Here is a 21,580-nt window from a genome sequence, read left to right as displayed (position 1 = left end):
GAGAACCAGGAATGTAATTATTTTCTCCGTTTTAATGCATTTTAATATAAGAGTTTCTTCGTTCTACTTTTTAGTCTTTTTTAAATGGAACGCAAGATATAGTAATACTGGAATGAATAGTAAGATATAGAAACGCAAGATATGGAAATACGCGAGAAAGAACGAGGGGATGGTAGGGTGGAGTAGGGAGCGCTGGCGCGCGGAGTGGGGATTGCTGAACGCGATCACGTACTATCGAGCGTTGCGCGGCGAGGTGTGACGGTTAATATTAAAATTTTTTTTTCCTAGACGCACAGTTTTCTTTTTAATTTGTTTTTTAATATTGCATTGTCATATAGTTCTGAGCTATGTTTAAGTTTCAAGTCTCTAGCTCATCGGGAAGTGGTTTCAAATACCATTACAAGATCTGATGCATACAACAACGACGACTCGGCAAGCTAATATAAGCGTCGTAATAAGCGTGGTAAAAACAATTTATTTTCGATTTTGAAACATAATAGCATTTTTAATTTCTCATTCTTTAAAATTTTTGCAAATTTTTGGTGGTTTTGAAATTTTTAGAGGTTGAGGCATTTTTGGAGATTTGAAAATTTTGGGGGTTTGGAGATTTTTGTAGGTTTGGAAAGTTTCGCAGGTTTGTTAAGTTAAACGAAGCAGCAGGAAATGGTATTATAATTTTCAATTTTCTAAAACCGTAACGGTTTAATGTCTTGAAGACTGTTCGAGTTCCTTGAGCTCGGGCTGTTGAATTTTTTATCAGCCCTCGGAGCTGTCGGCACGTGCTGGAGGTTTGGCGACCGATCGATAACTATGAAGCGATATACGATTCATCGCAAAATCTGGCTCACGCTACAAATTGCCTGCGTACGACTAATACCGCTCGCATAATTGCCCATCAAACACAGTCGCTGTACATTGCGATACTGGACTTCTATAAACGGTCATATTAAAAACATTTTGCAGAACGGCTAAAATGACTGATAATTAAGTTGAAATTCATATTTGCTTTAGTGTAATTGGTAAAACATTGAGAACAAACGTAATTATCTACAATTTCACATTTTCTCTGATAATAACATGAATTATTATTATTATAATACGCTGCCACCGTTACGCACGCGTGTAAAACTAATTACATTTTCTTTAATCCTGCGTCACGGGAAAAGCCAATATCTGTAAACTTGAGTCGGTAAAAGTACAAAAATATCATTAAAAAGAAAGAAAAGAAAAACTCGAGGGGAAAGCTCCATTGAAAAATTTTGTTTGATTAAATAGCTAGCGAAGCGTACTATTAGATTGGTACGTAAAATTCGTCATCTGGCCATTATTTCTGGTAATAACTTAATTCCGCGTGACTTAAACAACGGAACATTAGGTCATAAATCTTAAAATTGCTTTCATCGTAATTCACGGCGTCTCCGTGCAATTTTAAAGGGAGCGGATGCGAAAACCATGGTGATTTCACGGTTTTTAATAAAAGTTTACGGCGACACATCGCTTCGCGCTTGCTATATGGCGTTCTCGAAGTTTATCACACGCCGCGCGCCGCGCCGTGTTGAAGAATGAATAGCAACGTGACCGGAAATTAATGAAACCGGAACGTTATTGATCTTGTTGCAATACGCGCACTTCCATTGGAAACGAAGAAGTAGTTTGCCCAGAGCTTTTCACCGGCGCAGATGAAAATTTGCGAACTTAAAGGGGACCGCTCTCAACCTCCTTTTCTAATGAGGAGAATAATGAGAAACAGTCAGAGAGCAGTTGGTGTTTAATTCAACACAGTTTACTTGATAGGGATTTGAACGAGGGGCTCGAAACACGAAGAAAAGTGTTTGTTAAAAACTACTGCAATATATTAATAATTCGATTTCATTACGCGGAGCGCTGCTGGAATCCGAGAGCTGAGAAAGAGGACAAATCGGTGTTGTATTCCGGATACTCAATATAAGTATATTTATTAAGTACAAATTCTAAACGAAATACAAACTACGGACGTAATACAAAAGATCTTAGTAGTCTAGACAAGACTCGGTAAGAGACTGATCGGAAGCGAATGAAGACTGAGAAAAGAATGCTCGCGAGAAGAAGAAATCAGCAGGAGATATAGGTTTTGAGTTCTGTAAAGTGGGAGTTGTTTTAGGTCTAATGGTCAGTAAGGGATGAATCATGGGGATGAGGTTCAAAGATGAGTAATGGTAGATGGAATGTCGAACTGAAGATAGAGAGACGAACTGAAACGTTCAGATTACATGAGTGATTACTAATGCTAGAGAGAATCTTATCGTTGGTATACAACACCTTCCGGCATAAAATTGTAAACAAAGTTTAACAATGAAATATACCATGAATTAATTAGGAATTAAGAATTAATTACAAACTAATTTAGAATAGATAACTCAATTATTGAGTGATTATTTGAAAATGCAAAATTTAGATATAGAGTGAAATAAAGAAAATAACGCAAGTTAGAATATACAACATCGACGAGTGGGTGTTTCAGGCCGAAGAATTGTGTAAACAAATTCCAAATAATCTGGAACTGAATCGAATAAAACACGTTTATTTGGAAATGTTTAAGGGAAATCATTTGGATGGCAAAGTTTAAGTGATCTCAATCGATCAAGTGGTTTGACAGTAGATTTTGAAGAAACTTGGAATTAATCGTTTTCATTTGTGAACTATTATAGTTGGTTTCTCGGAAGAAGATATCTGAAATGGATAATAGCTGTTAGTCCTATGTTTCAAGTTTCAGGTAATGGGAATGGAATAGGCAGCTGCTATGACTTCAGATATCTCCTTTCGATAAACCGACACTGGCAATCCTTGAATAACATGGCTGATTAATTGCTTCCCTGTTATACGATACCATGTAATACAAGATTTACAATTCTCTTAAGATGTACTGAAGAATAATTTCTTTTATGTTAGCACTAAATTATACTATAGTTGTGTTAAATACAATTCGAGAGTTGCTAGTAATGATTTTTGCAGCGAGAACGATCATTGTGTGGCTTAAAATATAAATGTTCTTAAAGATACAGTTTATCGGGGAAATATCCGCTGTCGGGCTGAATATCGACAACTTGTCAATAATCATCGCGATCAAGCTAAAACATCTATCTTTCCCAACCGTTCCCTTCCCTTTAACTTTCCGATCTCCTTCCGTTCCAATTTGCAATTACGAGGAACCATAATTAATCGTTATTAATTTGCTACAGGAATAACGAGTTTTGTGCGCGCATAATTAATATGTATAAAAGCGTCGCGACGGGACGTTTTGATGAAATTGGACCGAGGATCATCATGTAGAATAAAAAAGGAAGATAAATGCAACATATTGGAGCAGAATAAAAATTTCTTTCATTAATTATGCTGATACATTCAGCATAAGTAAGATTCATTTAATTTTTTCAATGTTCCAAGTTTCACCGACTCATCAATGGGATGCGCAGTCTAATAAAAAGAACTTCATTAAAAACCACGCTTATATTAAAATGCACTAAAAAGGAGAAAATAATCTTTTTAGACATTAGCCACTACAAATAAAAGCGTGGAGCGCAAAACTATATAGACGTAATCTTCGTGGGCGCTTCACGCTTTTAAAATTATTTTCTCCTTTTTAGTGCACTTGAATATAATTGTGGTTTTTAAAAAGTTTTTCTACATATTTTTTTATTTTCTACTTTTTAGTCTTTTTTAAATGGAACGCAAGATATAGTAATACTGGTATGAAATAGCCAGATATATAGAAACGCAAGATATGGAAATGCGCGAGAAAGAATGAGGGGATGACTCCGAGAGACGACGTCTCTTGATGGAGTTCCGAAATTGTCCGAATTGAAACTGAACGAGCTCCTTCGGTGTGAAATGGGTCAGTGGAGTGGGAACGCGTAGCTGTGGAGGGAGCGTTAGCGCGCGGAGTGGGGATCTGTGAACGCGATGACGCACTACTGAGCGTCGCGCGGCGAGGTGTAAATGTTAATATTTACATTATTTTTTTCTCCTAGACGCACAGTTTTTTAAAAAAATATTGCAGTGTCATCCAGTTGTGAGCTATGTTTAAAGTTTCAAATCCCTAGCTCATCGGGAAGTGGTTTAAAATGCGATTACTAGATTTGACGCATACAACAACATGAACGACAACTCGGCAAGCTAATATAAACGTGGTAATAAAGCATCATTCTTTGAGATTTTTACTGTGACTAAAAATATGCAGGCCGTATAAGAAAATTGACGCTAATAAACGTGTTCCTCCTTCCTCAACGTTATTTCAGTGGTATAGCTGCACCGAGAATAGCAGCGCAGGGTTATAAACCTCACCACGTTATAGGCAGAGGGTCAACAATAGAAGTAGCCTTCACTCACGGCGACTCGTTTGTACTGTTCTATAATAATCGACGCAATTTCATTCATCCAGTATCACGATGAATCAACTACAGAAATTGCAGATAAGAGGTTTTAGTGGTGGACGTACGATATTAAATATAAATTCATGAGAATTGTTCAATAAAACATATAACACTATCGCTCAAATGTATCCAGCTACTTCCTTTTTCTCTACAAAACTTAGTTTAAGTTAGTAGGAAAAATAAATATTTAGAACAATTTTTCACTTGCAGTTATTATTAGTTTGTACAGGTATCATAAAAAATGCAATACAGTATTGTCACCATAAACGCATAAGTCGGAGGGATCTGTGTGCGTTTATCTGAGACTGCCAGCTATTTTTCTGAGCTTCAAAGGCCTAAAATAGAGACCACGCGCGGACCTTTCAACTGTGCCGGCGACTGCGACTGTCCGCGTCTCTTTTTTTCTCATACGCTGTCCTTTCTTGCGCCCCAAACGTTCATCGTCAATTAAACCACTAAATACAGTTGAAATTATATCGTGTTTGGTCTTTTTTTAATCAGAAAAATGCCACGATTATATCGATGAATGTTTCATAAAAAAATAAGTAATAATAAAGAAGATTAAATATTGGTGTTACATTGTGAGAACGCACGGGCCTTTGAACTGTGCCGACGACTGCGACTCCCCGCGTCGCATTAATAGTGGTTCACACCGATATACCCGAGCCGAGATCAGATTACTAAAGAGGAGGGTTTTATGCGTTTATAGAGGATTTACTGTAATAGAATTTCTATCCACAGATACGAAACCTAGTGGAACGGTCTCGGTGTTTGAAAGGAGTTCAAGTTTCACTTTGTTTCATTTCTAAGGTGCAAAGCGAATTCAGAGAATTTTTCGATACAAATACTAATAAAATACTAAGAGAAAGATTGCCGCGATTAGTGCAAACGGCAATATTTAATCGCGTGGATTTAATCTTATTGTTAGTCCAATATTGGTAAGAGAGAGTTTCCACGTAGAGGTAGTTTCTAACTTAAAACGTTAGATATTCCATAAGAAAGTGATAATGATCGATCTTAGTCACTATTTTAGATGCTCAAGTAACTTTTAGGCGTTGCTATTAGACATTTCGCAGGTGTCCGGATACTTTCGAGCGGCAGTGTGCGTGGTACATTCTGAAAAATCGATTTTCCGAGCCTTTTAAATAAAAATATACGGGGGACAGGAAGAAAGTCAGTGGAGCAAGATCATTTTTGAAGGACACCGGTCGAATCGGAGCCAAGCAAAGGTCGGCGGGGATAAAGACCGGCCAAGTTTGTTGCCAATATTGCTCGACGAACGGCTTTATAAGCGTCGCTGTGACTATACAGCGGGGAATTATCAAAACCGCAGAAACGGCACACGTAAATCACGACTCACCCTGTGTCGTGGTACTGCTGGCATGCTGCTGGTCCTTCCACGGTACTGCCTTGGCCCTGGACCACGGGATCCAGATGTTAAACCAGCTGGACCAGCTGGACTGGTTGGACTCGGGCCACCAGGGCTTGCCCCTGGACTCAGGTGAGACGAGGAGGACATAGCACCTGGACTGATCGCTGGTGTCCTCGTAGGACTCCTTGGTGAAGGTGACAGGTGACCCCATGGTCCTGCTTCTGCTTGCAGGAACCTATCGTTTCAAGACTTTTGTCAGAATGATGATTTTAATTGAACTTAAAGTAATGAAGTTGAAGATGATTTAAGTATTCAAAGGGTTCAAATATTTTTTTTATTGATCCACTGTGGATCCTTATGCATTTGTGCGTAGGCAAATGTTGAATACGAGTTTTGCCCTATTGGGAATATATTTCCAATTTTTATACATCAATGAAAATCTATGTTCGCATAAAGATCCACGATCTTAATGAAACTATGGATTTTCTGAATGTGAAATTTATGATGATCCTTTCATTTCAATTTGAGCCTAGTAAAGCTGATATGATCATTGGCTATTTACACAGAAACACATGAATATATTATATGTATATTGAACTACGTAACTATTTATTACTGCGAGGAACTACGTCATTTAATGAAATGCTCCCCAAGCGTCAATTTTAGCTGTTACTTTACAATGAATGGGGAGAACGATGAAATACATGGAAATGAAAAAATTAAATCCTTCCCAAGCGTCAATTTTAGCTGTTACTTTACAATGAATGGGGAGAACGATGAAATACATGGAAATGAAAAAATGTAATGCACAGTGTTTCTTTGCGTATGTGGAATGCTTGAAGCTTCCGAGCACTGGCCTGCAATGATTATAGCACAGCAACGGAAAATAATAACGACAAAAATAGAATGAAAATTGCAGGAAAACTTATTCCAAGACAATAGGAAACTGTGTTTCACCTAATTGGAACGTCTAATTAGGGAGAACATTTGCACAAGGAAGTGGGTGTAATACGGAAACTTTCGTACCAATCTTAACATCGCCTACAGCGAAGTGATCGATGCAGTAATTACATAAACGAATGCTTGAATATCGTCGTAGAAAAAGCTCGGATCAAGAAACAATTTCGGCTAGCTGAGAATCAACAACTGAATCCGAGAAACTTAACTGTGTTATACTTTGACGCAAAAACGGGCCCACTATTCTCCTTTGCGAAACAAGAAAACAGAAACAATTTAGATAAACTGTACTGTCTGTCCAACGAGAGTTGGCACAGATTTTGCTAGTGGAGCACCGGTTCGGATTTGACCTTGGTCGAAGGAGAGTGTGGTGGCACGCTCACACGTTGCTAGATACGTGCATGAGGATTGCAAGGGTTCGGGAAATTTCAAATCACGTCTCGCTAATGTACATTTGGGGCCCCTACATAGTCACAATTGCTAGATGAAAGACGAACCTAGCGCGCTTGGGGTCTAAGATGGCCTACTTTTGCGTTTTCCAGGCGTACTTTTCATCATTCGGTACCATGTAGCGGAGCGGCGAGATGCATTGGGCGGCGCGACAGTGCTGCCACTGTCAAGACACGTACATTTTCTTAAATATCGAGAGATTTAGGGTTCTTATAGAAAAAGCATACACCAAGCGCACTTGCGGTTTTTTTAACAACCTTTATTATGTTAAACTATAGTCACTGTATCGGTAATACAGTGACTGAATGATCAGAAACAGACATTAGCGCTCCTAGCGAAAAATGCCGGAACTATAAAGGTGAATTCTTCTCGATCGAAAATTAAATATATAATAAATTTTATGATTTCGGCGAATTTATAGAAAATAGTTTTTTAAAAATTCTCTTTTCCGTTGGATTTACACGGCTGTGTTACAATATTTGTTCAAATTATATTATACATTTATTATTTTTCAGACGCAAAAAATGTCTCTGAGAATGATCCACATAAGGATCGAAACGTCGAGAAGCATGTTTAATTAATTGCACATTTGCTGGTTTTCTATAAATAATCGAAGGGTGTACCTCGGCAAATTTCAAACTGTGTGTTTAAACACGTATAGTTTAACATAATAAAGGTTGCATTGACATTGTATGTGTCCCCGCAACTGCGCTTGGTGTATGCTTTTTCTATAAGAACGCTAAATCTCTCGATATTTAAGAAAATGTATGTGTCTTGACAGTGGCAGCACTGTCACGCCGCCCAATGCTTCTCGCCGCTTGAAAATGCAAAAGTAGGCCATCTTAGACACCAAGCGCGCTAGGTTGGTCTTTTATCTAGCGATTGTAACACTCTCGCTCGACCAAAGTCAAATCCGAACCGGGACGCTCGTTTGCTGTCTTCGTCAAGCGATTCGGCCAATCGCGGAAGACGTGTAGCGCGGAGTAGGGATACCACGTGGTACCTATGAGTTTCTCTGTGCCAACTCTCGTTGGACGGACAGTACAAACGATTATTTTCTCCTTTCATAATCGAAAACTCAATTTACAGATGATCAAATATTTATCATTCATAGTCACGATATTTCTGCTTCGAGAAATCACTTGAAAATCTCAAATAGTTGAAATTATTCATAATTACAGAAATATCAGGTTGAGTCCTAACTTAATATCAATTTGATTTATCAATAATTATTTACAATGGCTCATAAATGAATTTATAGAGATATGAACTGTGACTCAATCTAATATTTAGACAGCTTTCTTATTGTTAGTTTAATATTGTGATAAAATCGAAGTGGATTTAACTGACCTGTGCAGATCAGGGGTGGGTCTAGCAACCGCGATGCTGGAGCTGCGTCTTCTGGATGGAGTAGGCGACTTCGGAGCGTCAACTGTCGCATGACCGTGGGAATTCATCATCGAACTGCGACGGACTTCGACCTCACTGCTGCGCCTCTGAAAAGCACTTTTGCTGCTCCATCGTCGGCCCTTCGGATCGGCGTTCGGGTTATCCTGCTTTCTGAAACGCCACCACGATGACTTTTAGCAAGGAAGCTAAAGTAATTGCTCCCCGAAGTTGTGTCGGGGTTGGGACGATTTTTCACCGTGGGGCCGGGTTAAAGGGCTAAAAGCGTTTTTATGCTCGACGATAGAACGGCTCGCTTATTTACCGGAATTTTAAACGATCCAGAAGAAAGACGACCGGCTATGGTTTAAGCGCACGCACAGGAGGGGCGTTGTGCAAGAGAATAGGGTGGAGTTCTTTATGCGAATGTAAATAGAAATCGTAAAACTTCGTCGCGAGACATTTGCCTAATACGATTTGTGGACTGTCGATGTTTGAATACTTTACGCGTCCGTTTGGCTTTTCAAGTTGCAGAGATGCGTCTTGATTTACTTGGGACTTTTGGATCGTGCATGCTTAATGTTATCATTGCAATTCCACGAGAAACGTTTCAGAAGTTTTTAAATCTTTAGCTGGTTTATTTGCTTCATTGTTAGTGCGATATACACTAACAGTAAAATTGTTACAGATCTCTACGTTTCAGGCCAGTTCTAAATTAATTGCACCGATGCACTGGTAGCTATAATGGTAAATAATGACTCGCGTTCGCCACTATATGTAGTATCTCGTCGTCGAAGAAATCCTGCTACAAGAGAGTGGATTAAATCGACTAATGAACACAAAAGTTCAAGTTGTCCGCTGAAACGCACTTGGCCGAGTTTACTTCCGTTAAATTAAAGCCGCACACGCTCGATATCAAAGTGTTCGCGTCTCGGAGATCTATGTTGCTTGTATCCAGTGATCCCAGTTGAAATTTCTCCACTAAAGCTCGCTCGTGTGATCAAGATCTCTCGTAGATCCCTTTACACCACGTCTAAGCTTTGTGTCAAACCTTCCTAACAATTCAATTACGATTATCATCAAGACCCATTAAGGCATAATCCCTTACAAACCTCTACAAATTATTATAATAATATTATTACATCATTTTATATTACGAATAGTGATTCTGAGGCGCCACGAAAAATTCTAACTAATCAATTAGTAAACATTTAGGTATTGTACCTCGCTTAATAACCATATAGTCCAGTCAACGAAAAATTGTAGAGGAAAATGGAAGGAACACAATTTTTAACTTTAAATTTTTAATCTTTGTTTGGACTAGTTAGGAGGTAAACATACTAAAAGTCCCCACTCCTAGGAGGTGAGGATGGTTTTCCGCTTATATCTCGGAAACTATGCGTCCTAGCGATAAGACCATTCCATATAAAATTAAAGCTGACGAAATGTGCCACAAGATTGATTCGATTCAGTTTTTCGCTATCTCGCATAGTTTCCGAGATATAAGCGGAAAACCGAAACCTGCACCCCGTTCACCTCCTAGTAGGGACTGTTAGTATGTTTACCTCCTAACTAGTCCAAACAAAGACCCAAAGTTAAAAATTGTGTTCCGCCCATTTCCCTCTACACCCCCCTTGTGAGCATTCATTGACTGGACTAATGAAGAAGCGACGTAAAAACAAAAAAAAGTATTGTATCTGAGGTATTATACCAATTTCCTATTCATAAAATTTGAAAAATTGTAGGAAATGGAAATATTTTAGATCGGAAGAAATGTACAATTTTCGAGTTAAGATAGCTCCGAGTGCAAAGGGTGAAATAACACCGTGTTCACAGTGTTTCGCCAATTTGAAAACTGGAACTCTCGAGTAAAAGTTTGACGCTCCGTCGACTTATATATCGTTTCCACCACTGAAATCTTCATCCGAGTTTGTTATCCCTCGACCAAGATGAAATTTTTGCTGGAAGTCAACATGAATTAGGCGCGGACAGCGGTGGCGTATAAAATTCGACCTGAATCGCGGAAAGAACTATGAAAATACGTCACTCGGGCTCCACTATTTCCCTTGTATCTCCCGAAGCGAAATGCACCTAATATTTTTACAATGTTTTCACCCCAGCTATTTGTTTAATCAACGTAGCATAGGCACTGCAATAGTCCTACAGTTACATAAATATTTTAGAAAAAGTTTTCAATCTACATATAAACTTCCGAATCTGCGTTCCTCAGCATACACCATGAATTATTAAAAGTCAGCATGAATAATGTATAACCGACTACAACAATAATAATAATCCGGTATAATGTACAACTAATTCCGTATGTATATGAATTCGATAATTAAACCGCGAATATTTATGCTTTATGATGTATGCAAATTTACAGAATACAGGAAGACGTGTATATATTGTGCAAATGAATATTACGCTTATTCCATTTATTTTTAGTACAAGGAGTACGCTTTAGCCGATAAAGCAAATATTATCCTCGTTTCAATTATACCTGCATAAAATTGAATACGAAACTGGATATTTGTACAAATGCTCGCAGTTCTATGAAGCAAACACGAACAATAAATGAACAACAAAAACTGGTAAAAAAGTAAATAAATGAAATTCCCAAAAATCCGCAATGGAACAGGAGATCCAACAGCCATCGAACTAAACAACAACAAATACTGTTCCAACCCGTGTAGTATTATTATTCGAGTCCACACATCCGATCTCTCCGCAACAAATAAACAAACAACGCGTACGATCGCAACAGCTAACAAACTATGTAATACAATATCAAGAAATAAATTACGAAGAAACGTACGGCACGTGTTTCGAGAACAACAAACGAAGTGGAAACAAATATAATATCGAGAACAAACGCCCCGTTGAAAAATTGCTGCGCAATTCCCCGATATTTCCATATACACGCGCGTGTTCAAACACTTGCAAAAAGAATAAACATCATTGACCCACATTTTTTTCGCGCGCGAGAAACACACGCATTTATCCGAAAGTTTCCGGCGAGACTGTCGCGAAAAAATATTACATATAGTATATACAATGTACAAACCAGTGCCGTAACGAGGGTATGAAGCGCCTGTGGCAAGTGTCCAACTTGCGCCTCCGCATAACCCAATAATGGCAAAAAATAAAAAATTTTAATGTAACAAGTTAAATTTTACTAAATGCAATATATTAAATACTATTAACCTCATCAAAGTGAGTTGCCTGTATATAGAATAACGAATTTGTCAAGGTATTTGTATGAATAAATAATCTCTACAACCTAAATACGAACAAATTTTTATTCATATTCAATGACGACAAAATAAAAGAAACACAAAACATACAGTGACTCCCACTAATATTCGGACACTCTTAAAAACACCGTAAATTTTCAAATATTGGACTATGCGATTTGAACTTTTTTGGAAAGCTAGAGCAACTAGTTTACTACAGGATGTGAAAAGAAATTTTTTCAAAAATTGCATTTGACCGGAATTGTAGAGGAAATACTAAATGTTGCATTTTACAACTTTTTCAATTTTTACCATCTTTAAACGCTTGTAGCTCATTGCAACGTCGACCGATTTTGACGAAATTTTCAGGATATGTTTAATTGAAACAGATCTACAAAACGTATTTTTTAAATTTTCAATATAGGCCCACATAAAAAAGTTGTAAAATGGATCTTTTAGTATTTTCTCTACAATTCCGACCAATTGCAATTTCCGAAAAAATTTCTTTTCACATCCTGTAGTGAACTAAGTGCTCTAGCTTCCGAAAAAAGTTTGAATCGTATAGAATAAAGTGTCCGAATATTAATGGGAGTCACTGTGTAGGTATATGTTAGAATAATATAATAAAAACATAAAACAGCGGTATTCTTTGCTTTGCGCCCCAAACCCAGTAGCGCCGGTGGCGGGCGCCTCTTTCGCCACACCCGCGTTACGGCACTGGTACAAACTATGAAAAGCAGTCCGCGAGGAGATGGTTGGAACATAACGTCGCCGGATACGGTCCGTTTAATCTTCCTCGCGCAAAAATTACACGCGCCACTTGCGCGTCGACTTTCAGTCACCGGAACGAGCTTGGAAAACGCGTCTCCCGCAACTTTTAATGAGTCCTCTTGAAGAGGAGGGCCAACAGTAGTCACTAGAAATGGCATCGAGCCCCGGCATGTGCCTGCGAATTGCTAATCGAGCTCTGAATCCATGTTTCATTTCGTGACGCTCGAAGCCTGCTCAAAAACGATAGTTCGCTTTTTATTCCGGCTGCCTTCGAACCCTGGAACGAGTTTCGGAAGCTTATTAGTTCTACCTCGGGCCTGGCCAACACGCGGCCCGCCACGTCGAATTGTGCGACCCGCCGGGCGATTTTATATTTCTATCAAAACTTTTGTTTTTCGTTGTATGTATACAAAAATATTAAATAAATCAAGTGTCATTGTTATAGTGCGCAAGTGCGACTACGAACTCCAGGTCTATATCTGATATAATTGAGTTACAGTGCAACAATGAAACGAAACAAATTTTTGCGTTTATGTGAAATTATGTGAAAGAAAGGGTAAACAAATATCTCATTAATTAAGACTCGAGAGTTAATTATATTGAATCATAGTATAACAATGAAGTTTTATTCATTTTGTATTTGGATTACATTTTTTAAAAACACGTATACCTCAAGTGCGGCCCGCAGTAACGTTACACGTTATCAAAGTGGCCCGTGGAACCATTTGAATTGGCCAGGCCTGTTCTAACTATCTAGAAAGAAGTGGCAGCGAAGCAAGCCGTGGTAAAAGTCCGAAAAGTCGGACTGCATTGGACTGCGTAGCGAGATTTGTTTAATTTCTAAATTATTATTCGGAATTATCTCAACCATTCTGCAGTGGAAGTTTTCCATTTCCGTTCGAATTACATTATTCCGCGGAGCTGAGACAATTATCACCGGTCTCGTTCTCGATAAAGGTTTTGATGGCAAATCGATACAGTCTCCGGCGGAAATGGAGTTGCCATAATCGAACCCCGATCCCGTAGACAGCCTCTGATCTGGCATTTTAAGTTGGTCATCCGCAGTTATAGCACGTCGCACATATAATCATCATTCGAGTCGCGGAGATTTCACACTTCGCTCCACTTTTCAAAGACAATTATTAGACGCGCATGCTTCACACAGCGTGTCCGATCCGCGTCGGCCAATTATAGTAACCCAAGAAAAGTTTAATAAGATTCTGATCTTTTCTTTGGAACTGCTAATGGGGTGAACAAACTTCTTTTTTTAATCCATCTCCTTTTTAAAATCAGATCGAGGTCTGCGCTGGTGGATGGGGTTGTAAGCCGTTCAGTAAATTACTGGAACAAGGGCTTCAGTCTCTTAAAGCTGTAATTGCTCTAATGAATCTTACATCTGGGCGACTTAATGAAATCTTAACTCTTTCATGCAGTACGAAGACGTTATATATACACATTGTAATGAAATATTGTTAAAATATTAAATACACGTATTACCAACATCTTTTTGATTGAGAACAGCTTTAAGATTACTTGGGCGATAAGTTAAAAAATAAATGAGACGTCAAGCTGCCCACTGGATTCAATGCTACTTGAATCATTGAGTCAGAACTAAATTCGTCAAGTTAGAACGCAGTTACATCTACAAGAGAATTGGTGTTGCAAGCTAACATTTTGATTTTCCGAGATTCTTGGCAACGGTGAACGTGTTAAACGAGTCGGAAGTCGCCTAACAATTTCCAGAGGCGACTGTTACCTCGAAAATAGGTGAATCTAGCGTGATTCGCGAGGGTAGCTTTGATTGGCCGCAGAAATTCGATATTCAGGAGGGCCAATGCTTTCGTAGGACTTTCAAAGTAAAACAATTCCTCGAACTCCTCGTGGGGAACGCGAGCGCCCGAGCATCTGGAGCGTGTAAACCCGACTCGAAAATTGTCAGATATACACACGAATGATTTACGGTCGCGCCGTCGCGTCGGTCGGACACAATACACCTTAATCGGATTAATCTAATCAGATCAGTCCCCCGTCATGTACTCGCAGTTATCGTACGAAACGAGGTACGCGGTCCTCGGAACCGGTAACGTTCCCTTTGAACTCCGTCTCCCTGGCTGAATACTTGGCAAATTCATGGGATCAGATGTCTATTTCGATTTGTCAATTTACTGTGCTAATAATTAGCGAAAATTACGAGGACTGACTTAGTTCACCAACGCTTCCACGAAGCTGCGAATCGGAAAGCAGCTTTCCCATCGAATTGGAAATTTCTCGATCTACTCAGTTTTATTCGAAACCTTTCAAACATATTTTTCCTTCTTCGGGGATTCGTGCTATAGTCACCATCTCCTTTTATTACTGGACTGCGAATTTCTACGCAGAATAAAATGTTCGTGCAGCATTTACAAGAAAAGATAATTACATTGAAATTTCTTCCTTTTGCTAATAGCATCGATTATTTGAAAGCTACATGACCACATTCTTACATTCTTCCAATGCTTTCAGTGTTTTATGGTTAACCTACTTATTTTGATCATAACTGCATAAGATCCCCAGTCTATTGATTACGTTATTCAGTTACGTTGAAAGCTCATTATCGTTTCTGCGTAGAAACAACGTTATAAAGTTACTAAAAATCATTGCAAGTTACGTTTGAATACTTCGAACATCATCGATATAATTCAGCATCGACTGGAGTTACGCATCTAATTTTTGTTCTTTTACCACTCAATTATTCAGAAAAAGATTTTTGAAAATGCTATGAATATTCTCCTTTAAGAATTTTCGGTCTAAAAATCCTAAAGTCCATCATAATCACCTAGGTATCAGCTTATCCTCGAGCATGCTGGGCAGGTCGTTCGAGTCCTCGTTCAGGGTAGCAAAGAAGTCTTGGAACCTGTCAGGGAAGCTGCTCGGCGGGCAGCTGTTCACGGAAACCCGGTCAAAACTCTCGGCGGGAATTTTCTGGCCGTCTTCATGGTGTCTCGACGTGTCTTGCGTGTCCATACAGTCTCTTTTTCGTAATCGTTCTAACTGAAGCTTTCCCTCGTCAACATTCGCAGCCCCACTGTTCGACACCCCATTCAACCAGCCAGCAACTCACCACAAAACAACCGAACAAGCAATGTTCTTCAACAAAAATATCCCTCAAAGTTTTTCAAAATTCAAATCGACCTCGACCCGAACGATCAACTACCAAACGAATCTCCAGCACTATTCAACAGTACTCAACTGTCACATGTGAATCGACAATTCAATATTTCATTCAAGATCTAAATCTTCGACTCAACCCTCAAAGAGGACTGTTGGTCATCCAGTAATAGACTTTCGGTCACCGAGAGGGAACACGGAGATTCGAACACGTGGATCATAGACGCCTGGTACCACTAGATACCGATGAATTGAAAGTTTTTAACAACTCACTAGCTCGAAGATGATCTAGAGATGAAGAATTCGGTGTAGGTGAAATCGCGAAAAATCGCGAGGTCGATTCGCGCGAAACCGATCCAGTCGGAAGGCAGTTGTCGAAGAGCGATGTTGGTTTTTTCCCGACGAGGCCCTGGAGAAAACTGACGCTCGCATCGTGTGTTGCACGTCGCTCTAGCCCCCGCTCAGAGAGTCCGCAGCTTGCGCAAGCGTCACTCACCCCCGAAAGCTCAACCGAATCGCCGGATACGCGATAACTCGGTGAAAGTGACCAGCCGTTCTTCCCCGTGCTTGTCCGCGATGACTTTCTCTAGTTTCTCTCTATCCACGATTCTTCCTCCCTCCCTTCCTTTTTCTCTCTCTCCCTCCCTCTGTTTAGCAGCTAGTTTCGTTCTCTCGCGTATTTCCGCTGCAATCGTCACGCGCCTCTCTAAAATTGAAAGGGAACTGCGCGTCGAGCGTGCTTCTGCCGAGCTGGATCCCTTTGGAGGGTCATTTGGCGAGGGAGTCGTCTCACGATGACACGGAACGACTCCGGCGAATAGACTTCCGGAATAGAGTTTCCGTAAATAGACTTGAACGGTCACGTTCACTTGTTCCGTCGCCTTTTTGCTTGGTTCCGTTCCGTTTTCGGCACCACTACCTCCGAAAAAGACAGCTCACTATTGCAGGGCGGGACAAGTGGTCATTCTGGATGGAAAAAAAATCAGAAATCATTTGGGTTGTCTATAGCACGTCCAAATATTATTGTAAACACTTAAAACTTAGTTGTATAGTATTTCGAAGAAAAACAATTGAATACATAAAGAACTTTTTATTTACAGTCCTCTTAAAAATCGCATAACTTTTTAAAAATTGGTACAAAGGACTTGAATCTTTTAAAGATGTTAGACTGGCTAGTTCGCTAGAGAATAAGTAAACAAAAATTTATTACGATTGCAATTGGTAGGAATTATACAAAATTTTAAAAAATGTTCTGTCAACTTTTTTATCTGGGCCTGTAACGATAATTTAAAAAATGCGTTTTATAGATTTCGGTAACTTATATGCATACTGAAAATTTCTAGAAGCTACATACGTTTAAAGATGAGAGCTTAAGGGTGAAAGTCGCAGATTTTCAGCTTTGCCAGGGTATTTCGCCCTTGCGTGATCATCTTTAAATGTTTGTAGCTCATTGCAATGTTGACCGATTTCGATGAAATTTTCAGTATGCATATAAGTTACCGAAATCTATAAAACGCATTTCTTAAATTATCGTTTCAGGCCCAGATAAAGAAGTTGACACAACATTTTTTTAAATTTTGTATAATTCCTACCAATTGCAATCGTAATAAATTTTTGTTTACTTATTCTCTAGCGAACATCTTAAAAAAAATTCAAGTCCTGTGGACCAATTTCTGAAATGGTATGCGATTTTTAAGGGTGTCCACTTAATATTGCCGCTGACTGTATACGGGGGAACTTATTTTATTCATGCATGTTGCATTACCTTGAAATGGGAAAATTGAAAAATACGGACTAATCAGAGCGCGGCTACGTCGGACTATAAATGCGGACTCGAAGTGCTTCGAAACTCGATTAAAAATGGTATGAAACGAATAAAATAACGCGTTAAACGAGGGTAATCATTCCAGTAAAAATACCAAACATGTTTTGCTGATGCCTTAGGTAGATCAGACGCGAAAAATCCGAGTAAATCCTATTTTCTTGGTATTTAATCTCGTTACCCTAGACAAGATGCTCGGAACGCCGTAGTCGGCCATTACGTGCGAACGCGTGGCGTGCTTCTTTTCATCGTCACCTTTCCTCGCTTACATTAAAATACCATAAATTTCGCTCGTTTCTTATATATCAACGGAATCCATTCCAGGCGAGAAACAAGAGAATAATAGGCAACGAGGGAGAAGCGACACTGTCAAAGCATCCCCTTTTTCTCCACGTGGAAAAAGAATTTCACCGAGGAACGCTGATAAATTGTGTATCCATAAAAATCTATTTCGCCCCCTCTCGCCCGTCCGTCTCAATAATGGCCGAAGAAAAATAGAAATTGGCGAACCGGGCGACAGAAAGGAATCACCGAGCAATTGGAATTTATTACGAATTTTCGCACGACCGTGTTCACGGTGACAGGATCTCATAATAATTGCGACGTTCGCGCGGAAGTTTCGCACATCCACGTATTTACGAACATAGAGAGCTGCTTCGAGTATTATAAAATTAGAAGCGGTGGAACTTTTGGTGGAAGCAGATGTGAATCACAATTCCCGTTTCATTGAAGTGTTTGCGACCTGCATTTAGTCTTTAACGAATTCACCGGCGCCCTTCAATAATTTTCATTCCATTAATTTCGTGAAAACTGCGTAATCATACAAGCATGAAATGCGTGACTGTGTTTGTAAAAATATAACCTATAATTTCTAAATTGTAACGAAGAATCACGTGACCACAACCGAGCGGATTAATTTGCAACTAATCAGTTGCGCCATATGGCTTTCAACGCGGTGTGACGCAAATGTAAATAATGATAAAGATAAGGGGATGAAAAAATAAATCCGATACGGCCACGCGACTAGTATTTCAATGAAAAATGATTACACGTTCCTGTCACCTAGTTGCCCGAGAAGATTATATTTCCACAATGAAATAACTGTAAATGATTCTCACCGTGACGTACTTAGAAACGTTTGAAACATTTCTCCTACGCGAATAAGAATGTCATTCTTGAATGCTGTATTCGTCGGCTGCGGAGGATGTTATGCGAAAGCTCGCAAACAACCATGAACGGCTTTCTAACTTCTAAGATTAATTAACTGACTGATTAGCTGCTGTCTATGTAAATATGAGATGCGTTATTAGATTCCATCTCGGTTCGCGTCTCCAATTTCGAGCACGACAGATACAATTCCGTTGCGATACACCGAACGAGTGTACAGTAAACTATGGTGAAAAGTTAGAGTGTAGATTACGACTAAAGTTCTGATTGGCAGTGCGAAGTGATAACCGCAATAGGGAACGCAAATTATGCATTTCAATAATACGGTTTAAGTAAGTGCGTGTCTGTGTTTCTTGTAGAACGTAGAAAATCAATTGTCACTTACGTGCTATGGTCCTTTCACATTTCTCGAGTCTCATTTGTGGATGAAGATAATGACAATTAGAACATGTAAGTCGCACACACATTCATTCTTTAATTAATATAATAAACATTTATTGATAAACACAGCTTTTTGTCGCTTTCTAACCCATAAACTCGCGAGATCTATACCGGGAAAATCGATATACAAGAAATTGCTAGATCTAGTGTCGCCACCTAGCGAGTTTACAATCTAACAAAAACAACAACGCCATATTCGCACCTCATAGGTAACCACAGTTTATGAAATACGCTGTACAATTCGTAGAAAAAGTTTCTTAATCGATTTATCTTATAAATCTTAGAAAATATGCTACTTCTTCAACACTGATAATTAGTGACAGCTTTTATAAATGATATCTATACTTTTACAAGTTTGATTCGTTACGTTGATTCAAAAAACTACGAAATTATTATTCTTATATCCCGGATGTTCTGGAGGTACAATGGGAGACAAAAGTACAAGAAATTCGAAATCCATCAATATACTGGCAAAGAAAGCCATTCATGAGTATATTTTGCATTAAAAAATAGATTAACTTAAAAAGCTTTCGTTTAATTAGTGCATTTCATGTTATATTTATTTTTTAATCAAATTGTCTTCATATTACAAAAAATTGTAAGTGACTTTTGCGAATAATTGTACCCTCTGATTGTAGCTATATTCACAATATGTATTCAGTGGTCTACACCAGTGCTCCCCAACCTTTTTATCGCCGCGGTCCGGTCAACGTTTGCTCTGTAACTGTTCAGTGAATCCTAATAAATTTTGAACATAATTAATTACATAATTTTTACTACATATATAAAAAAAACTGGAGTTTCTAGTCGCGTTTTTGCAAGGTTTAAATAGGGTTTGAAGTGGAATTTTATGAATTCTCCATAAGAAGACGTGTTAAAATGTGGAAACTTTAAGTTGCTATGATTCTTAAACGGTGCAGTGAATCGAACCCAAACTTTGGTAATTGCATTAATTTAGTAAGAATTATATCTTGTCAAATTTTCAAAATTTTTATTGCGTTTTTATATACCTGCAGAACATCCTTAACACATACATAAAAATGAAGGTTCACGCTGATCATATCGTAGAGCCTTGTGCAAGTATTTTTAGACTTATTTTAGCGAATGAAAATGTGCAGAAAATTCTTTTTTCTGCACTAATGGCTGCCACGAAAAAGATTACATCCTAATCTTCAATCAAGAATGTAATCGTTCACGAAATTAATCTTCCGCTGTGTTTCGCTCGTGCAATTTATTTTTCCACGACCAAATTGCTCGAACTCGACTCCCCTGCTCGAGTCATTAAAAAACCATTAGAATTCAGCAGTGGCACGATTCTGTTCGAAGCCATTAGAGGATTCCGTGTTAGGTGGCAACCGATGTCCAAACTGTCGGCTCATTCCCCTAACATCCCCTATCGCAGGATGACCAGCAACTTGTTACAGGATGTCGACCCGACGTCGCGTAAAAGAGAAACGACTAGTATCTGGAAGTTTCGTGTCGATATACTGGGAAGCTAAACGAAACTGAAAGATCGGTGGGAATCAGAACAGAAATATTTTCGGCAAACCGCGAGAAATTGAGGGAAAGCAAATAAACATTCAGAGAGAAAGAGAGGAGAAGAGAGTGATAGGAAAAGGGGTGGTGTGTGGAACAGTCCCTAGGATTTCGAAGGGTGAACCGGCGATAATCGATTGATCCTTATCCGCAGAAAATGTTCACGGAAGTCAAACAAAATTACTGGACACGTGAACAAACAACGCATCAGAGGATATTACTGATTGCAATCGGTTTGGACGAGGAACAAATTCGCTGAATAATTAAAAGCGAGGTATTCCGGGTACGCTTGCATTGGCAGAAGGCTTTGAAAGAATCTTCGTTTAATTATAATTGGTTCTCGTAAACGAGGTTCTGTTGTTACATTCACAATTAAAAAATTTTGTTGAAAATCTCTGAAACTGGTTTGATACCACCGTATTGGGTTAGTAGGAACGGAATGAAGAAATTGCTGGATTTTCCGTGCAAAATAGACGATGAGCGTATTCCAGCTCGAAAATGGCGGCGACCGTTCGAGGACCGATCACTCGAACGGCTCTTCCGCCAAGAACTGTGTCAAATGTTCCGTTTCCCTCTCACATTGACAAATCGGGTCCAGCAACGGCTAACACCGGCTTTGTGTCAGCAGCGTCGAGTGACGCCGGATAAAAGGGGGTTGACAACGAGGCTCGGGACGTGGAGGATTACAAGAGATACAAGGAAGAAGCGACGGAGAACCTATTCATAGATCAGTAGCCCTTTCGAGAGTTCGACGAGAGGGGGAGGAGGAGGACGCGGCTGAGGCGGTACACCGAGACAATGCTCACTATCTTTAGACGTTACTCAAGACGCCGAAAGAGAAACGCGTGTCAGCGACACCTTTCCCGATCGAGATTGCAAAAGGACC

At 39.2% G+C, this 21,580-nt stretch overlaps 1 protein-coding gene across 2 annotated transcripts in view; it reads right to left on the bottom strand.

Annotated features, from left to right (window-relative positions):
* LOC143207010 (GTP-binding protein REM 1) overlaps positions 1-19,217 on the bottom strand; it is a 71,042-nt gene extending 51,825 nt beyond the window's left edge. Inside the window, exons 1-4 of one of the 2 annotated variants that reach the window (XM_076419986.1) lie at positions 19,103-19,217; positions 16,002-16,694; positions 8,539-8,748; positions 5,770-6,016 (exon numbers count right to left, since the gene is read on the bottom strand). In XM_076419986.1, coding sequence (XP_076276101.1) covers positions 5,770-6,016; positions 8,539-8,648 — 357 coding nt within the window. In that variant the 5' untranslated portion in view covers positions 8,649-8,748; positions 16,002-16,694; positions 19,103-19,217. Of the gene's footprint in view, positions 1-5,769; positions 6,017-8,538; positions 8,749-15,396; positions 16,695-19,102 lie in introns of those variants that run through there. The other variant, XM_076419985.1, reaches the window with a different exon arrangement.
* Positions 19,218-21,580: the final 2,363 nt, after the last annotated feature.

This window comes from Lasioglossum baleicum, chromosome 3, assembly GCF_051020765.1.
Source record: "Lasioglossum baleicum chromosome 3, iyLasBale1, whole genome shotgun sequence".
Taxonomy (NCBI): Eukaryota; Metazoa; Arthropoda; class Insecta; order Hymenoptera; family Halictidae; genus Lasioglossum; species Lasioglossum baleicum.
Note: the sequence above shows the minus strand (reverse complement) of the source record. Positions and strands in the feature narration are given on the sequence as shown.